The sequence below is a fragment of the Teleopsis dalmanni genome, chromosome 2, assembly GCF_002237135.1.
Source record: "Teleopsis dalmanni isolate 2A chromosome 2, ASM223713v2, whole genome shotgun sequence".
Lineage (NCBI taxonomy): Eukaryota > Metazoa > Arthropoda > Insecta > Diptera > Diopsidae > Teleopsis > Teleopsis dalmanni.
Window position 1 is genome coordinate 117,643,071 of NC_051847.1, and position 22,362 is coordinate 117,665,432.

At 26.8% G+C, this 22,362-nt stretch overlaps 1 protein-coding gene across 1 annotated transcript in view; it reads right to left on the reverse strand.

Annotated features, from left to right (window-relative positions):
• LOC119675545 overlaps nucleotides 1-22,362 on the reverse strand; it is a gene marked incomplete at its 5' end in the record, with an annotated part of 61,055 nt that overhangs the window by 259 nt on the left and 38,434 nt on the right. Inside the window, 3 exon segments of the mRNA XM_038086752.1 lie at nucleotides 3-489; nucleotides 559-860; nucleotides 920-2,151. Coding sequence (XP_037942680.1) covers nucleotides 3-489; nucleotides 559-860; nucleotides 920-1,928 — 1,798 coding nt within the window.

Below are 22,362 nucleotides of genomic sequence, written 5' to 3' on the forward strand. Positions count from 1 at the left end.
ACGTTGTTCATTTACTGTTGTACTTGTTGTACTTGTAGCATTAGCATTAGCATTTGTGATAGTTGATGTGTTGATTTCTTTGGTATTTTTACAGCAGCCGCTGCCATGTTCATGTTCCACCAAGTCATTATATGTCGATCTTACTTTACCTGTGCGTCTAATAGAGTGTCCACGTCGACAGCGACGGCGCCCTAATGTCATGGCTGGGTAAAGCGAATCCTTCTGACAACATGATTTCATTTCCGGTTCATTTGTCTCTTCAATCTCATCGCCATCTTCCTCACCAATAGCTTCTTCAATCGCCATCAACTTTGGTGCAGATTTGGAACGTTCCAATGGTGGCCGATAATTGTTACCACCGACACTTAAAAGTATTTTGCGGCGCGGCAAACTTGGATTATCATAAGCTGCATTAGCAAGACTGAGACGAGCATTCTGCTTAAGAATTTTTTCACGTTTAAATTCACGTAGAGCGCTCTCTAAGTTTTCCTGGAGAACAAAATAAAATTGTTATTCAAAATATTATTCGTAGATCAATCTTATGTAAGATTTATTTACCTTTAGAGTATTGCATAATTCTTGCACAACTTTCTCCTTGCTGCATAGCACTGCATGACAACGTAATTCATGCTTGAGTTTGCGTCCTTCGTGCCGATATACCCAACAAAATACACGTGGATAATTTTTTGGTGCACAGCAATGTGTAATCCGATTCGCCCAATATTCTGTCAGTCCATGTTGTCTAGTGGTTGCTTTTAAGCCGGAAGCACAAACTTTAATACGCATAATAACATCTGGTTTATTGTTTTGAGTATAGTTTCGCCAAAGTGTATTCAGTTGTTTCTCAACACAACCTTCACCTAAAAGGAAAATAGATACTCTCAAATATTTGTAAAAAAAATTTATTTTCTTTGCTTACCTTTGGCCCAACCAGTAAGCACGTTGCCCAAATAAGACACCTTAAACTCTGGATCTGGTGAACTGATCTCTACGCTATGTGTGCGTTTAAACCACAATTTACCCAAACCACGTGAAATGGTACGAAAGGCTTTGGCACCCAAATCTTCATTGCGATCCTCCTGCACATGCGTTACGCTTACTAATTCATTGCGACTACCGCCAAACAAATCACGAGAGTCTGTTGTCAATGTTATGACACCATTTGCGACCACATCACCGTCTTCCTTAGCGTATTTCTTGAAACGCTCCAGGTAGGCACCGTTGCTACGTCGCCGTCCACCAAACGTGTTGAATTTGGCACCATCGCCACGGTTTTGTCGTTTTTGCTCCTCTTTTTCAACTTTTTCAATTTTTTTGGCATTGTAAGTGTTGCCAAGTAAACGCGCAATTGAAGAGCTTTTGACAAATTTGTGTTGTCGCGGTGGTGTGCCAATTGGTACAGGCGGTTCACTGTACACATTAGTTGTTGGTGTTGTTTGAGTGCAACTTATGGATGCGTTTTGTGTACCATTTTCCTTTTCTGTTGGTGTTGGTCTTACAGTTGCAGTAGTAAAGGCAGTAGCCTTTTGATTACTCTTTTTACTACTAAATGAAAATAATGACAAACGTTCTTTTGTTGTTTGTTTCTTTAGTTCCGTATTTTCACCACTTTTCGTTTTATTGTTGTTATTTTTTGTTGAATTGTTTATTGTTGTTGTTGTTTGCGTATTTGGCACATAATTTTGTATGTTATGTGTGGAATTTTTGGCAGATTTTGGCACATTTTCGCTATTTAACAAAACTCTATTGTCTGCTTTTTTGTTGGTACTTACTTTATTGGCGTTATAATTAGTATTATTATCAATATTGTTGTTATTGTAAATATTGTTGCACTTGGTCAATACAAAATCGACTTCATCTTTGGATTCATTTATTAATAAAGCAGCAGTATTGTTGCTTGTCTCACAATTATTTCTATTAGTGGCCATTTTGTTTTGACTTTATATGAAAAAATTATTGTTGTAGCCTTTTATTAATTGTTTTTTTTTTTTTGATAAATTTTTTAGCACTTAATGCTGATTGGCGACCGATGGTTAAGATTACCATTCACAAATCTTTTGTTTAATATTAACTTCAAATTTGATTATTTATATCATTATCACAATGGGCATAAGCATTAAGTTTGAAAACGTATGAAGTACGAGGAAAGATCTGCAATTGATAAGAAAACATTCATCAGACAATTGAAATAAAATATTTATTAGATAAGATAAATTTCAATTCATTTAAATTTAAAAATAAATAAATATATGCAAAATTTGAGTTTTATGAACAATATAGTATATATACATATTTATAATAAATATATATATGTTAATATAATAAATATTAGTATAACTGATGAGAAAAAATATATACATAAAAAATAGGTTTTATTTTTTTAAGAATATTAATTTTTATTTCGAGCGTTTATTTTTTGTATATTTTTATACAGCGGTCAAAAAAAGTATTCGACATTAACTAAATTTTTGTTAAATGTTGTAATAATAACAAAAAGAAACAGAAAAATGAAAAAAAAAAATAATGCAATTTTAAACATTTGTATTCTGTTTATTTGTTTTAATTGTTTTTACTCCAAAAATTTAAAAATATAATAACAAAAAAAGCAATTCTATTGCGGAATATTAAAAATAAAGCAAAAAAAGTATTCGACATTTATGCAATAAACTGCAATTTTGGTTAGCAAAAAAGGGGGAAATCCAATTTTTCCAATTGTTTTCTATGAAGAAAGCAGCGTTTGGCTCCTTATTATAAAGCGTTTTCTGAAGTGGAGTCGTAATATGTTCCCTTAATGGATGGTAAGGGAACAGAAGTTTCTGAAAAAGTGTTAAAGTATTTGTAATTAAACATTATAAAAATGGATTAAGTGAAAAAAAATTGGTGAAATAGTAAATAGACCAAGAACTACCATATAATAATATTATAAAAAAATGGAAAATGAAAACGAAATGGGTCGAAAATAATCAAACATTCGGTCGGCGTAAAGCACTTTTCAAATCTGATGAGCAGTGGTTAGTACGCCAAATTCAAAAAAAAATTCCAAAAGAAATACCACAATTTTTTTATAATAACGTTAAGGAATATTTGGGAGAACAGGTCACATCACAAACTATTCGATATTCGCTTAAAATTAATGGTTATAGAGGAAGAATAAAATCAAATGTCGAATACTTTTTTTGACCGCAGTACGTATTTCGGCAAATTCGCTTTTGCCTTCATAAGGAAAGTTCTTAATATTATTATTTTTAGGTATTTATTAATAATAATTATTAATTATTAAGATTATTAATTTATTATTAATAATATTATTATTAGAAATTCTTCTGATGAAGGCAAAAGTTAATTTCCCGAAATAGGTATAGAAATATATACAAAATTAACGCTCGAAATAAAAATTAATATTGTTAAAAAAAAAAATAAAACAGATTTTAAAGTGATTTCGACGTAACAACGCAAAAATTCAAAACAAAATTATATAAAAAAAAAATTTATAAAAAAAAATTTATAAAAAAAAAATTATAATAAAAATGTAAAATATATATATGCATATATATTAAATATAAATATAAAAAATATAATTATAAAAAAAAAATAAACGTAACATAATATTATTATTAGAGGATTTTGATTACCTCAATCGGACTATTTTAGTTATTTATTTACAAAATATGAAAATTTTAAATAGGAAAATTATGAACTAATCAGATCTTACAGTGAGAAATAAATTCCTGAAATATTTTATATATCAATTAAAATATGTAATATCAAAATATTTTAATGAAGAATATTTTACGAATGTAAAATATTGTAAACAAATTTTTAACAACTACATGAGAGTATCTGCCTATTTTCTATAGAATTTTAAAATTCGAAAGGAACTGTATTCTTTAAAATCCATTCAAATTTTTTCTACTACATAATGTATACATTAGTGTTGAGTTGAAGACTGATTTAGTTGATGAAAACAAGAGGACAAGAAACTTTGATGTAAATTCAAAAGCTATGCACAACGACGAAACAAAAAAATAGGTATATCAAAATTATATAAGTATGCTTAAAAGTGAAAATATGTTCAATTTCTAATTTAATTATTTTAGTAAGGAAAGTTAAGACATTTTTGTAATTAGATGACAACATTATGTTCAGGTTTGAGTTTAAATAATTGAATTTTTGACTGACCATACAGCTGTTACGAGTATTGCCAATGACCTATCATCACTGGTTTTGGAAATAGTTCCTGTACATATTTATTTATTCAAAAATAATTTATTCGAGACTGCAAGTACCAGGAATCCAACTAGTGCCCTGACAAATTTGAAGCTCAGAATCAGTGCATTTTAGCCAACTGAAAATTCACTATACTTAATTTGTAACAAATATATATGATGTGTTTTTGACATCAAAGTTTTATATGTAGTTGGATGCATATAGTGAACAAATCAATATATATTTACTCAAAACAATCAATTTATCCAGGAAAAACCAAAAGAAAATCACAAAAATATATAAGAAATAAATGAATGTGATATAATTAGTATATGGTTACCAATATAATTTTTAGATTTTAATATATTAAATCAACATATTGAAATTAATCATATCAGCAATATTTTATATAAATATGACGACTTGAAATAATTTACTGACGGTTCACATTGATGAAGTCATGAGATAGTTTTGGTTAGAATCAATTCAATAAAAAAAAGTGTTCAAAAAACAATTTAGTAATACTTCTTATTTGGTACAATTCCCTTATTTACAATATAACAAATTTTATTTTTTATATTAAAAATCATTTTACAGAGTTCATCTATAGAAATTGTATTCACATTTTTATTCCGTGTTTTTATCGTAATTAAACAAGAGTTTTTTATTTTTCTTTTTTTCAGCATCAACCGAATGCCTATGTGAAGTCAAGGGTTAATTTTATAATTAAATGAATAATTAATACGGTTTTGTTAATGTATTACTTTAGTAAATCATAATCAGAATGTTTAATTTATATATACTTCACTATTTCTTAAATGTTCAAATTATTTGATGTCAAATTCTTTTAACTAATAAAACTATATATATATTTATTAAAATATTTATTTTGGATTTTTAATAGAAATAACTGCGAATAGTTGTAAAAAAAACATTATATCTAAAATACATTTTAGATAGAAATATATGTATATATTTTGTACACTAACAACCAAATATAGATTACCAATAAAGAAGATTTGTTATATTGAATAATATTTACACAATTTTAATGATAGATAATACATTACATGAACAACACTTTAACGTTATTAAAATATACAAGTCTATTTAATATTAAAATTAAATGTTTCAAAATTGGTAATAAGTTTGAAGCACTAACTTAGTTATATAATATCACATGAACAGAAATTCAATTGTTCATCAAAATGTAGTGATAAAAAGGTATTGAAATTTTTTCATGATTTTTTAAAAAGTACGATTTATATCTATAATCCAAACACGATTAAAGAACTGATTAATCCTCATTTGAATGCGATTATGTTTTTATTAGGGTATGTAAAGTAAAGCAAAGGTGGCCACTTAAATTCACAAACATTTGTGATAAGATTTATTTTAAATAAATTCAAATAAATTAAAAAGGATTTAAAAAGACACATCTAAAATACAAAAACCATATTCACTAAAGTATCATACACTTCAAAGCACGATTGGTTTTTTATTCTATTTTAATTAACTAGTAGTCATATCAATTAAATTTTAGATATACAAACCCCTTAGATTCTTTATATCAAGGCACAATAGATTTAAATCATTACGGTTTATTCGATTTATTGTATATATTAAAAATTTTGTATTTAAATTTATATATGTAATTAATATAATGATCTTGTCGTAATTTAATTAGTTATAATTTGCAAAGATCTTATTTTTTATTCATTTATTTTTAATTTTTATTATTATTACTTTAACATATGTTTATAAACAAATTAATTTGTTATAGTAATTTATTTAAATAAACTTTAATTAACATCAACAGTATGCAAAATTATAATTATTCCACTTTTTTTGGACAAAAGAAAAACCAAAATAATAATTTACGATTTCATTGATTAATTAATTTTGGTTATATCAAGTTTAATAAAAATTATTTATCCATAATTGATTAATATTAACACTGTTTTGTAAATTGCGAATAAATGAAATTTATTTATTTATTTTATTTTATTACATACACCAGATACAGATGGGTTATTACGGCGGCAAACCAGTATCTACGAGATTTCAATTAAATTTATTTAGCGACTTAGCCGTGAACTCCGAATGCGAATTACTGTTTCTGCTGCTGTTGCCCGACTATTTGAGAACACGACTTGAACCAAGCGACTAGGCTTTCGCCTGCTCGAACTCAAATATTCGTGAATACTCGTAAGTTCTTATCGTTATTGTTGGTGAACTATACCGCACCATAGCTTCAATGCAATATCTCGATAAGATATTATTCAAATGTATTTTAATCATATACTTAATTTTTTTTTTATAAATTTCAATCAAAATTTAATTGAAAAATAAATTCAAAACACTTATCATGATAAACGAAAATTTTTTTTATCTGCAATCGAATATTGATTATACAAATAATTATTGAGAGATTGATTAATAGACTACTAGGATCTACACTTGCAGTTCCAAAACAAAAAACTGTTGCATTTTTTGAAACATTTTGGTACTATCATAACGTGATACCTTATAGGCACAAGTCAAAGATATGGGAAATGAAGATTAGTTGTGGCAGACACACCTTTTATTTTATAAGTCATAAAACTTAAACTGATATTTGTATTTTGGTTATTTATTTATATGGTAAATTAAATAATACGATAAAAAATCGATTATTACTATTTTTGTAAAAATAATTTTCAGCACAGGTACAAGTGCCTTTTCTTAAAATTGGAAATGTTCATACGAAGGATTCCTAAATTTTACATTCATTTAAAAATAAATTATTTAATATTTTTTTTTTTCATTTTAAATTTAGTTTTTCTTGAAAAAAGTGAGAATTAAAAAATTCTAGCATTTAAATATTTTTATTTTTCAATGCGCAATTTATATTTTTAAGTCGAGATGAAGTCTGATTGAATTAAAGAGCACAAAAGGCAGTTAATGATTTATAAATAGTTAAATTTAAATATTTTGAATCTACAATAAGTAGATATCAAGTACTTTACAATCTCTGATCGCTGAACTCAAATTTTCTTGATAATAACCTACCTAACATTTATGAACTTAAAATAATTTACAGTTGGATTATCTTTAAATATAATTAGAAAGTAAGAGGTCTAACTAATGCATATAGATACTAGTTGGAGAATATAGTTGGAGAGAAATTCAAGCATATTGATTTTTATATGTAACTCTTAATATTTTAGCTTTCCAATCAATAGGATATCTGTTACTTCACACGATATCATATAAGCTGTGTATTAAAAATTGTTGAACTGCCTAATCTGTATATATTATATATCTCTTCTATAGCCACAAGACCTTCATTTGAATTAATCTATTTAACTTATTGTATTAACTTTATACTGATTTGTTTAAAATATTTTCTGAAATATATTCTAGTGAAAATTCGCATGTTATAACTTTTTTATTATGTGAATCTTCAATTAAATAATCAAGATAGTGTTATTTCTATAAGGATATAGGTATTAAATTTTTTAAATGTTTCGAATAATTCGGGTATGCGTTTTGCATCGCATAGTTAGAATACTGATAAATTCGAAATAGTAAACACTATTCGTCGATTAGTTAGAATATCAAATAATTGGAATAATAAGAAAAACACTAATCCAGATCATACCACAGTCAGATAATTATTCTTACTGGTTTCATATTTTTGATTAAATTTATTGCAAGTAATAAAATTAATCATAAAGGTTCTTTTGTTTCCAAAAAGTAGTAAAGATATAACGAACGATACGCTTAATAATATAAAAATAAGTATGATTAATATTAATTAAAAAGAAATTTAAACTTTGTTTTTGTTACTATTTTTATTGCATTAGATTAGGGTTAAGCTAAAAAAATTATATAATATTGTTTTTAAACAACTTAAGCAAAATATTACAGCTGGACTATGTATAACAGATAATATATAGTCCAGCGTTATTAAACCAGTGCATTATTCAATTGAGGTGTAGTATTTATTTTTAAATATGATTAACATTTAAGCAGTAAAAGACTATTGGGCGGCAAGTCACACGAGTCTCTAATCATTTTACACTCTAATACTTTTTAATTACTCTGGAATGAAAATTTGTTTATAATATTTTCGTGCTATTCACACACACATTAGTATTTGTTCAGCGATAAATAAATGCTGATAACATAAATGTGGTTCATATTGGCATGTGAATGTGATATATTTGCCAAATGTTAGGTAAATTAATTATTATTCACGTGAAAAGGAAATTATAAATATTTATACGTGATTTACGGATTTATTAATAAATCATGCTTTGTATTGTAAAATTTATTGTACTTAAGAATGTTAGTTTGTTTTGGTTTTTCGTCTGTTTTCGTAAGACGTATAAAATCTAATCTTTATAAAAAGCGCGTGAGAGTACCTATAGTACATATAATAATCAGAATGCCCTGAGAAGAATGAGTTAGAAATGAGCATTTTCATTAGTAAGCTTGTAATATAAACGAAGTTCCATTAGAGTAATCACTCCATTTCTCTGTACTAATGACTCTACTATTTGCTTCTGTACACAATTCAACACATTAACAGGCCAGCCTATCACATCAAATAACAATGCATAATTCCATGGATGTCTGTCTCAGTTTCTGTTTCTGTAATTAACCGCAAAGACATACGTAAATTACATGAAAATAGCATTAACCCAAGCTGGGTAAGGGCCATTGACTTTTACTGTCGCGTTCGCTAGTAAAAAAAATAATATGTAATTTTACCTGCCCACAAAAGCAAATAAATAATATAATTTTAAATAAATAAAACAAGTACATATTGTTTTTTACTCTAAACTATAAAATCGCAAATCCACAGTTCAACTTAATATACAAATAAACAACACGTGCAGAATAAACTCACCCATGATTAAAATGAATTAAAAGAAAACTTAAGTTTTACAATAAAATTTATAAAACAATGAAACATAAGGAAGCTTAAGCTCAGGCAATTAAATGCTCTACGCGTACGAAATAATAATGAGTTGGACAATATACATACATACATACATATGTAAAGTTTGTATAAAAACTATAAGAAAATATTTATGATTAAGCTTAATTTTTAGGAATATGTTGCAACTATATAGTTTTATATTTAATAACCCTTCTAATTTTTATCAAACCATAAAAAAGAAATTAAAGATTTTTATTGCTTAATTATTAATTAGAAATGAAAACTATTTCCTAATTAATATTAATATAATTAAATAATTATAATTTTTGTAAACGAAAAACATTCGGTTTACAGTTCTGTAATGATCAATTAAATTCATTAACACACATAATTATATGCTCAATACTAGCACTATTTATATACCACTCATATTCTACAAAGAACTGAATAATCCCTTTTACCTTTTAATTTTACTTAATACATATTAGGAAATCAGTTATCCAATAACGATATAGCATTAACCTTTCGATATAGCATTAGAACTTTCAAATTTACATGTGCTTAATTTATAATTAGTTTAGAGTGTAAAATTGATATGAAAAAAAAGTGTAACTGATCGAGAAAAGGACAAAAACTATAAATGCTAATCTAAACAAAAAAATTAAATAAATTGAATAGACTCAATATTATTATTATTATTATTATTATTACATCAGATATTGCGATGCCTAAAGCACTAGTTATACTGGTATTATTTTCCTATTGTTGTGATTAACATTGTAATTGTTGAGTTTATTGACAAATTAAAATCAAACGTCGAAATGCATCTCATAGAAAATGATTTAAAAATATAATTGAAAATTATATGAACTATAAAATGAAACTACTAATGGTAATAATTCCAAAAACAACCGGATTTACATATGTTTTAGAATCATTTGTTATAGACTATTAAGTGGTGCCCTTAAAGCTTCTTTGCTCACTAAAAAAATGAATCAAACTGACCTATCCAATAACAAAAATATCTGCACTTCAACAGCAAAAATTACTAATAATATATTAACTACGTAGATATCAATTAAAAAAAAAAATATTCCCTGTAAAAGCATAGCAAATAAAATCAGAAAACATTCTTATTACAACCTATTTTGAATCATCCTAGCCAATCATATAATTCAAATGATAAACCCAAACAGGTTTTGAACAGTGGTAATATCAAAGTAATTAAATCCTTGTCTTCACAGACCTAACAATGACAGTTGCGCTAACAGTTTCTTCCTATTAATATCAAACAATGACTATTGATGTTAAATATAAGCTATCTAAAATTGCTAATAAACAAGGACAATCTTTCTTGTCATACCTCACCCCACTGATGTGACACAAAACCGAATTTATTGAGGTATATACCTTTCCTCTTTTGCCTTTAATTTGGCATCACTGATGTTTACATGACCACACTTAAATTAGTAAACTATTTCTTTACAACGTTAATAATACAAAGGCAGGACGTATTTATCAAGCTTTTCCTCAGTTTCATATCTAGCGAGCCAATAAGGCAAGCCAAGCCATCTAATATCAACTAGTCGATTCAGACCGCCGATTTGCGCTTTTTACTCTTTAATCATGTAGTAAATGATTAAAGGAGTTTAACTACCGTTACAATACTGTAGCGCTATTGATACAGTATTGTAACTAAAAATGACAATACTTGATTTGACGATCATTACAAAAGTGTAAACAAAAAAATGAGAAGATGATTGCAAAAAAGAAAGTCACAAAGAGTTATATAAAAAGAAATTAAATCGACCGAACATAAAAAATTAAACGACTAAGAGAGTAGTAACAGTGTTGTTTAGCGTGGGTACCTGCCATGAAGGTTCAAAATCACGGTGCTCTACAAATACATGTATCAAGATAATGCACCAGTAAACGCCTCGATTCCAAATGAAGTCAAGTATTTTGGACATGACTTCCTCCTTGGTAACGAGCGAGGTCTACCAATACCTATGCTGATCTTTGGGTCTCAGCACCAACTACACACCGAATAAATGATAAACAAATATTAATCATTCTTCCAGTGTAAGTTTGGGTATTAATCACAACCACTACGACTCTGCCAATCATCATTTGGTCAGGACAGTTGACGCTACCTCGTAGTCCCGTACTACCTGACCCCGTAGTATCAGATTTACATCTCCGGTCGGGTGTCGCAAGTGCCGTGTCACTTATTACCATGCACACTCCAAAACAGTGTCAGCATAACGCCGGGATTTTAGTCGTCTCTTACGACAGGCATGCCTACCTCGGGAATATTCTAACCCCTTACCTGCAGGGGGAGACTACGAGATAAAATATATGTAAGATGCGTACTATCCACTGGCAGTTCCATTAAAATATCTCAACCGCAAGATAATGAAATGCTTTTGCAGAACATAATGATGTTATTATAATGATAATGTTATAATTTTATGGTATTATTGGTTTAATACAAGAATGGTTGAAAAAGAACTTAATAAATCAATAGTTTTTTAATTGATGAAATCAGATGCAGAAAGAAATTGAAAGTAGCACCGTAAGTCGAATTAGTGCTGGGTCGCTTTGTATATTTGTGCCTTGTAATGATAATATCGTAATAAAGAATATAATGTTTTTTGATCTTATCAAACTGGAAAAGTATTCTATTTTAGTTTCTAGTTTTATTAAAATCTATATGATGTTTTAAAAGCTTTAACATTTGGAACTACTTCAATTTTGTTTCAGATTGCCTGTATAATTAATTTGAAATTGATTTGTTGATAGAACTGTCTCTCTGTTTTACTCTCTCTCTCTTTCACTCGTTTTCTCTCTGTCTCTCTCTCTCTCTCTCTCTTTCATTTTCTCTTTCTTTTTTATATTTGTTTTGCCTCTTTTGATGTTTTGCGATGTTAGATATTGTTGTACTAATAACTGAGGAGAAGGATACATATAGCTATTATACCCTGACCCAAAAGTCGAATTAGTGCACCTTAAGTCGAATTAGTGCTGTGTTATATGGAAAATAGAAAAGGTATTTAAAAGCACTCCTACCTATTTTTAATTTGCAGTATACTACATTTTGCAGTTAGTATCTAAAGTTGCCAGGTCATGTCAATCAATGATAGAAAGAAAGCATAGATATTGCGTTGTAATCTGCGTTTCTGAATTTATAAGGCGTTTGAAACAAAACGAAAATATTTGAATATACATAGTTAATTAAATAACGCCAATTTATGAAATGTATATCCGATAAGTGTGCAGAAGAAATGTGTTTAGTGTTTTTAAAAACAAATTATTACCAGTTTATTAAATTTAAGTGCATATTTATCATTTTAACTTTATATTTTATATACAATGGAAATTAATTAATAAATCCACGCGAAATCATAATGTGATGATTTAAATATTTATTGTAGATTGATATTAAAAACCAATTTGTAAATATATCTGATCATTGTTAAATAAGTTGTTTGTTTTGCTAATTTTTGTTTATAAACTTAAATGTTATTGTATCTCATAACTCGTAACAGATGAATGTTTATACTCGTATTATAAAATATAAACAAAATTATAAAAAGAAAATATTTTGAGCTTATTTTATAAACTTAATTTAATTCCTAACACTTGTTTTTATTCAGTTTTCAAAGAAATAAAAAAAGAATTTGAATATTTAGATGTTAATAGTGTTTAAATATTTTTTATAATTAAAAATTTGATTTTTTTAATTTATTTTAAATGTTATTTAAAGGATTACGTGCAATAAATATATACTATACATATTTTTGTTAGGATATTATAATACAGTATTTTACTTATACTAACTTTAAGTTAGTCTTACAGTTGTCTAGCACACGCTCTTTATCGCATTTTCTAGTTTTATTTTCGCAAATTCAATGTTAGTGTGTTAAATAAATCAATTAACAATATTAAAATTAAGTTTAAATTTAGCTTAAGGTATATTTTTAAGTTTTTATATAAAATAAATCGCTACTCATCTATAATCAATTAAATAATTAGCAAATTTATGGCACAATTTGTTTATAAATATATTTATGGAAATTTTTAAAATTACATATTTCTTTGGAAAAAATAAAATGTTAAATCAATATGAATTGTGAGTTAAAAATATAAGGTGCTAACAATAAAATTTATCTAAAATTTTGAGAATGTGATAAAATCAATTCAATATGATGACAATTCAATAAGAGAGTGAAGTGTAATTTATTAATATATAAATTATTTTGCATTATAAAATATATTAAATTATAAATTCCTTTTGAAACAATAAATAAACTAATTAATATAAGTCCTTTTAAGCCCGTTTACTAATTGAAAGAACGCAGATTTTGTATTTTATGCGATATTATATATACACAAGACACCTTTTACTATATTAAAACTAATTTAAGTTGCTTTTTGTAAATGGTGTAAAGGGATGCATTACATGAGTAACTTTTTTTTACTTAAATAGTTGTGTTGAAAATAATATTTAGTTCAAAACACTTCCAATTTCAATCATTAATTAGCAACTTATACTGTGCATACTATTTCGCAATACCACACCGTAATGAATTTTGTACACAAGAGAACATCATTGTTGCTGCAAATTATTATTTTTTTTTGGCATATAATTTTTCCATTGGCATTGTTACCTTTTATTCTCTTGCACTTATTTCGCAATGAAAAAACGAAATGAAAAAAGAACAAAACAAAAATCAGAATAAAATAATGTCCGACTGCAATGGCAATGATAAAAAATGACAAATAAAATTGAAGTTAAGTTTGAAAACTTTTAAAAAAAACTCTATTTTCGGATAAAGCCATCATGAGGTATAAACCGTCATTACACAAAAAATCAGAATAGAAGATTTTGATAATCAATAAAATACTATACACAATAAACATTCAAAAGTAAAATTCATTTTCATCAGTCCAATGGGACTTCTTCTCATTATTTTCAATAAAGAGACGGATATACGTCCATGTATCTGTATAAATATTTCAAGTGTTTTCTATATATGTATATATTTTAAAAATCATTCAAAACGATTGAAATCACAATATAAGGATTATAAAGCTGAAAGCCTTTTGATTAGTGCCAATTACTGATAGATATTTGAAAAATGTCTATATAATAATTGTAGTTAATTTTTTTTAGTAAAATCATTTATTCTTAAAATCTCACGTTGTTAAGTTCAATTGCATTACAAAAAAATTTCATCTAAATTTCGAAGAAAACTTCTCAAGTTCACGCACACCTTAGTCAAGTCAGACTCACGTTAGTTTAAAATTTTTATGCACATTAACGAAAGTCACTGCCAGCTTATAGTGATATACATTAATAATATCGCAGAATAATAATGTGAAAAATTTTTGTTGTTGTAGCAAAAATTTGTACTAAACTGAAATAACACTTTTTTTACGTTATAGTTAGTCCCCACCTAACGAAATAAGTCCTGTCTTTTCACTTTTCTTACAGAAACTGTTTAGTGTCGTTGAAGTCGAAATGCTTAAGATATTTTATCTACGTTAAGACTGTTGCAATTAAACTTTAACATATTATTAATTTTTTTTCATTTCATTTATATCTTGTATCTTATAGGAAGATGAACATATTACATACGAGTATATTTCCTATGAGAATAAAAAAAGAATTTGTAATGTAATAATTAAACAAATTAACTACAATTCATTTCTATGCTTGAGATAGACAACTATCAACTATTATCTTACTCATTCAGAAAAGAAAGTTTTTTCTGCATCAAGCAATTAAAACTTATTTTTATGTTTTCATTGTCAAAGTTCACTTTCAAGTGATAATTCCTCTTGTAGATATTCCTATAATTGTTTCTTGCTAAAAAATCATATTTGACTTAAAGATTTAATACACAATTACGGTAAAAGCTTAAAACAACACAAAATAACTCATTTAAAAAGTTGTAGAATAATAGGAAAAAGTCACAATATATTATATAATTGTTTAATTATCTATAAAATATACGAAAGGTTTCAAAGATATCCGCACAAAGTTGTCAAAGTTTATACAATTACATCTTGAACTATAACCGGTAATTAACTTGAATTATGTACATGACAGTGGTGATATATAATTAAAAAAGTAAACAGACAGAAAACATTTTGTTTTTAATTATAAATAAAAAGTTTATAGCTTTTTTAGACTTTAAACTGCATCTTTAATTAATTAATTTATAGATGTTTTTAATGTGCATTTAAAAAATGAATTTTAAATAAATTCTAAAATTTGTAAATTTCAAAAGTCTAATTACATATTATAATAATTGACCATTAAAAAAAATGAAATTATTTAATTAAGTAATTTATTAACAATGTATTTTTATATTTTTTAAAAATACTACAGTACTGTGAAGAGAGTATATTAAGTTTGACAAACTGGTTGTCATACAGTAAAGGATCTGTCGACAAGTTTGTAAGATATATATGTATATTGTTGATATTATTATTACTATTATTTTTGAAAAGGGATAGTACACTGCGACGCAAAGGATCTATTGTGTCCCTTAATCGGATTACAGTGTTTCTTCAAGTCCGATTTCTTTAATAAAAGACAGTATAGAGCCTATCTTTTATAGTCTTGGATCGTTATGATCCATGAAATACCCTTCTAGGTGTTTCTTCCGCTTGTGCATCAGTGCCGAGCACTTCCCAAGCACATGGTAAGCAGTTTCTCTATCTTCTCTACAGTAATATTGCTGATAAGTTCGACGAAAATAATTACTTTATCAATGTGCCACTGTCACTCACTTCCAACACAAACTAAATTCTTAGTTTTTCAGATGGCCAATTTTAAATTTTTGCGAAATGATTGGAATAAGTTTATTATATAATATAGCTATAATATTAAGTGAACAATCGATACTGAATTTTTTTCACTTCAATAAATTTTATTTTTGGAAAGAAATTATTAACATTTCCTCAAATCTGGTTGCTACACATAAAATGAAAATGTGGATTGGTCATTGACATTACAGGCCAAACTATGTTGCATTGAATTACCATTATCTGTCATGTGTAGGACATTTATAATTGAATGGACTCTAAAACATACAGCATCCCAACAGAAAAACCAAACGGCATAGATTATAAACAATAAAATCTGAAAATAATATGAAAACTTTGAAGCCTTTAAATAATTAAATAGGCACGCCGCATTGCTTTACCATCAAAATGCTTTCGATTCAGCTGCACAATTATGGAGAAAGAAAATGCTAAACTTATACGTAATAAAATATCAGAATACAAAAATGTAGTACTCGTACTTGTAAATTGAACCAAAACTCTTCATCAAAGCACCATATCAAATTCAGATGATATGTTGAATATTTAAGGGAGACTTCTTTTGCAAAAAATTCAGAGAATATGATCGATTAAGCACCGTACTCACTTCATATGACACCTGTGTGACTTTTTTCTGTTTCCGAATTTAAAATAACCACTTCGAGGAAGACATTTCGAAACGATTGCAGTCATAAAAAGAAATTCGCTGGAGTTGAAAGTCATAACATATAAACATATGGTGGAAGAGGCAAGCACTGGAATAACTGTGTTGCATTCATATCAATATAAATTTTGATTGATTTATGAATATTTTTTGTTTTAATTCCGGATAATTTCAGATACTTTTTACAAGAAAAATATAAAAAAACTACTTTTGGAATATAACTCCTAACTTTAAGTTTCTTAACCATAATAAGAAACATAATTATTACCAAGAACTATAAGGATCAGCAGAAAGCATGACTACACCGCAAACAACTACAGTTTAGGAACAATTGAAATCAATATTAAAATTATGCATAAAAAGAAAATAAAATTCTAAAGCAATATTGTATTAGAAGAGCCTTAATATCCACTTTATATCAAAATATATTAAGTGTCGACAATCAATAAGCTTCCCCAATAAACAGATGAAATTGAAAATGGATTTATAGAAAGTAGATTTTAATACATATTTACATCTGTTACATTAAGTACTATAACACTTTTTTGAAAATGATTTATTTGTTACTAATACTTATAGCATTGATCTAACAATGCTTTTAACATTAACATGTGAGAAAAAGAAGGATAGGGATATTCCCAATCTCGCATAATGACGTCGATAACTGAATAACATGATAACAGTATAAAGCGCGAATAATAAAATACATTTGGTTGAACATTGTATATTTAGAGAATATTTAAGGATTAGTTTATTAATTAATTAATTAATTAATTAATTAATTAATTAATTAATTAATTAATTAATTAATTAATTATTATTATTAATTATTAATTAACTTTAACTTTAATGTTTTAAGTACATTTGGCGTTCAACAATCTTGCATTTAAAAACTCAAATTACGATATTCGATGCCTGCGTCAAAAGTGTGTTGTTATTGTCAAATTGCACACTCAGCATTAGAATGGAATCCACAAGTTAGAAGGAATCGTGGACGGCCAAAAACTACATGGAGAAGATCGATAAACAGAGAAACTAGCAAATCATTCAGCGAGCTTAGAGCATTAGCGTGTAATATGGGTGTCTATAAAGCATATGTGAATAGACTTCTTGAATTGTGATTGTAATTTATAGTATAATAATCATAATAATAATAGTTTTTAATAAGAACCCTGCTATATACACTGAGTATACCTCAGTAAAAAAAAGTTTGTAACAAACTGTAGATATAGAGAACCTGTAACCTATATGCAATCTCAGCTAATAAAGAAAAAAAACTCGCTGAATTTACATCATTGAAAGAAAATACACTTTTTATGTGAAAAATAATTATAAATTATATTGAAAATTTAATTCAATATAATAAATGTAAATATATATACAAATTAAGAAATTATTTATAATAATGTTTAAATCAATATTTTAAATCCTTAATATAATGTATATCTACGTTTCTAATTTGCAAAATACTTATTTTATTAAACAAATAAACGATTTGAAGGAAAAATATTAACAATTTCTGATACAAGATTAGTTCAAATAAAAATTATTATTATAAATAAGCGAAAATTTTCTAAAATTAAACATGCAAACCACAACAAACCACAAAAGTATGCAAAAGTAAATGAAAATACACAAAAATAATATTAAAAGATAAAAATCAAAACGTATTTAGCTAAGTAAACAAAACAAAAACCATCGAAGTAATTGTTTTTTATTGTTAATTATGCAAATATTTGAGATATAATTTTTTTGCGACAAGTTGGTAAAACCATTAAAGTGGCTAATATTTAATAGTTGCACAGGCAGAAGGCAGAGGCAAAGGCAAAGGCACAGATACATCCCAGGTAAACGTCAACATTTGTAATAACGCAAAACGCAAGACATCGCAACAAAATGTCTACAGCATTTAAGCAAATTTCGCCATCGCCAGCGCCATCGTCACTTGTCTTTTGTGTAGGGCAGCAGCAACAAAATGGCAACATTGAAGGTGCAATAAACAAACAGCAGCAGCAACAGCAACAGCAACAGAAACAGCAAAAGCGGTGTGCATGCAGTAACAGCAATAACAGCAGCAATTACAAAAGACAACGGCAACAACAAATACATTGCAATTGTTGCCAATAAACAATTTTTATTAGCAAAAAATTGCCACTATACAGGTTAATTGAGTAATAAAAATGCAAAGAAAACAAATTCAGAAAAATATAAAATAAATTGAAAAGTTAATATTGTAAAAAAAATAAATAAAATAAATTTAAAGCAAAAAACAAAAAAAATACAATATTGAAAATAATCAAAAAATTAAATATATATATATATATATATATTGTATAAAAAAAACAGACATACATTGATTACACTTTAACTTGTACTAACACCAAAAGTATCTACAATGACGTCTGAAATAATCATAATGCAGCAGCAATAATTATAATGAGGGAACAATAATTGCAACAAAAACATCACTGATTTTTGTTAAATTAATGTAATTTAGCTTAGCGGATGTGCATGCAACAAACAAATCAAAAAAACGTGAAAAAATTTGAATTGAAATAGACCGTTGCAGTTAAGGACGGGTATTTTGCTAGATAGAAATGTAGCACATAAATATATCTATATAGAAAAAATCATTTACTATAATATATTCGGATATTTTGAAATACTATAATATGTGCAAACACAAATATTATATTCAACGCAAAATATTAATATTTGATATAATGCCAAATATGTGTGTAATATAATATTATTCACAGTTTTTAATAATTCAATTATGTGCAATACATCATTCAAAGTGTTGAAGGAAACCTCTCACATTATGCATTCTGATAAAAGTGAAAGAAGTCAGTTTTAATGACGTAAAAAAACACAGTAATTGGACAATGCACTTTTGTAAATTATTGGAGAATAACTCTGGGTAGTACATTTATTTGGTGAAAATACACAAAGACTAAGCAGTCAAAACTTTTACTGGAAACCCTAAGAAAGTTCTAGTTGTTTTGGTCAAATCAACAAATTTGCTTAAAATTTTTATTTTACAAAAATTTCATAGAATTTTTCTGACTTACAAATACCACCAACTAGTAGACTAAGCATGTACTTCAAATTTTCTTATTTTCTTTTATTACACAAAAAATAAAAATTTTTTACGATATTTTAAAAATTTAGATAATTCAGTAACCAACTAAAACAAACTCAAACGCATATAATCCGTATCTTTTTATTTATTCAATATCTTGCAAATGCGTAAAGAAATCAAAAAGTATTTTGAGTCAGGGTATAAAAGCTATATGTATCCTTCTCCTCAGTTATTAGGACAATATCTAACATCGCAAAACATCAAAAGAGGCAAAACAAATATAAAAAAGAGAGAGAAAATGAAAGAGAGAGAGAGAGAGACACAGAGAGAAAACGAGTGAAAGAGAGAGAGAGAGAGAGAGAGAGAGAGAGAGAGAAAAAACGAGTGAAAAGAGACAAGAGAAAACCGCAGTGAAAGAGACACGGAGAGAAACGAAGTGAAGAGAGAGAGAGAGAGAGAGAGAGAGACAGAGAGAAAACGAGTGAAAGAGAGAGAGACAGAGAGAAAACGAGTGAAAGAGAGAGAGACAGAGAGAAAACGAGTGAAAGAGAGAGAGAGTAAAACAGAGAGACAGTTCTATCAACAAATCAATTTCAAACCAATTACCATATTCAGGCAATCTGAAACAAAATTGAAGTAGTTCCAAATGTTGAACTTTGAAGAATGTAAAGCTTTTAAAACATCATATAGATTTTAATAAAACTTGAAACTAAAATAAAATACTTTTCCAGTTTGATAAGATCGAAAAAAATTATATTCATTATTACGATATTATCATTACAAGGCACAAATATACAAAGCGACCCATAATATTTATTATGCTTATTACACAATAATTATCTCAGGACTTTTTTTAATATGAAAGTTAATTTTCATCTCATTACTCTCATTACTCATTACTCATTAGCGATCATATATTATTAGAAAAGCTAATAATATTAATACTGCTTTTAATCATTTTTTTAAGAATAACCAATGTGTTTTAAATACTTCAAAGACGAGTTTATAAGATCAAATAAAAATATGTACTTGATTTTCATTTCGCTGACTTGTTTTAACCTGGGAGACTGACATTATCATAATATATAATAAATAATACATTAATAAATATTATTAATATATAAATATATTAAAAATATATAAATACATTAAAAACATATAAATAAAAGTAATAATATAAATAAGTAATAATAATAAGATATAATTTTAATACGATTATGTCGATCTATTATCATAAGTGAAACATGTAATTCTGTTATCGATCTTTTGCGCTTTACTCTAACCAAATTCCCAATAGATTTGTAATAAACTAATTAAAACTGCGGAATTCTCTTACTGATAACATTTAATGCAAAATTCAAATATAACCCAGACGTTGCTTTTAATTATAATAACTTTAGTACTATGATTCATCAACAACAATTGCATAATTTAAAAATTTTATTTATTATAAAAGAAGCTTCAGTTTGAACGTGCTGTCCTTTAAAAAAAATTGCACTTTATAACTGATAAGTTCTATCAAAGTCTTGGGTGTTACTAGTATTCGTTTTTCGTTAGTCAAACACTATATATATTATTGTGTGCCTATTATTTGATGTAATATTTTGTAATTCTAGCAGTTTTCTATTAATATATTTTAATTGAGATCATCACAACTAGATGTTGATATAAGTAAAATATATTTACAATAATATAAGTGTTACTGCATATAATACAATTTACAAAATATCTATTTATTACTATTATTATTAAATAACAAGCTATGAATGCACCTGACCTAAAAGCTCAATTTAAGACTATTTATAAATATCGTAATTGCTGTGGGCTTAATTTTACCTATTTGATTTGGGATTAAGATCTCGCTTTCAAGGTAATCAAGTCTATGTCTTGCCACCACTGGGCAATTGCGTAAAATATGTTCTGTTGTGTCCTTCTTTTCATAACAGAGTAAACAGGAAAAAATATCTATAGAATGAATTATCTTTTGGATCTTTAACTTGGTTCGTGTGTAAGCTAACTTTACATCCACCAGCATTTAATGAAAAAAAAAACCCCAAATTTTATAATTTAAACAATCTTTCCTCATTTTAAACAACTTTCTTTTAAGAAAACAAGCTACACAGGAAACATATAAAATGCATTTAAGTTGGAACAAAATATTATAAAACAGCCACAAAATTTTAATATTACAAAAAGTACTAAAATATCTTTTATAAGCAGCAATTGTTTTCATAAATGCAATTTTGCTTCAACTCCTTTGAAACAAATTTCATGGTTTACCATAACAGCAATAAGCAAAAAATTATTATTACCGGATTGTTGATGGGAAAGTATCTTTTTTATATAAGTTCAATCTTTTTTGTTGCTTTTTGGTATTGCTACCTTTTTAACCATTTTTTAAGGTTCACAGAGACAAGAAACAACAATTTAGCTTGTTATCATATTGAATAAAAATGCATTAGCAACATTTTGTTGTTGTTACTTTTGTTTTTTGTTGTTATATTTCAGTTGCAACATTATTCAAAAATGATATATACATATATGTGCAAAAATTACTTTTTGGCGATATTGCAACTATTGCTTATGGCATATAAGCACATAAGCACCTAACTACCTAAATATATGCAATTATTCAGATTCAGACGA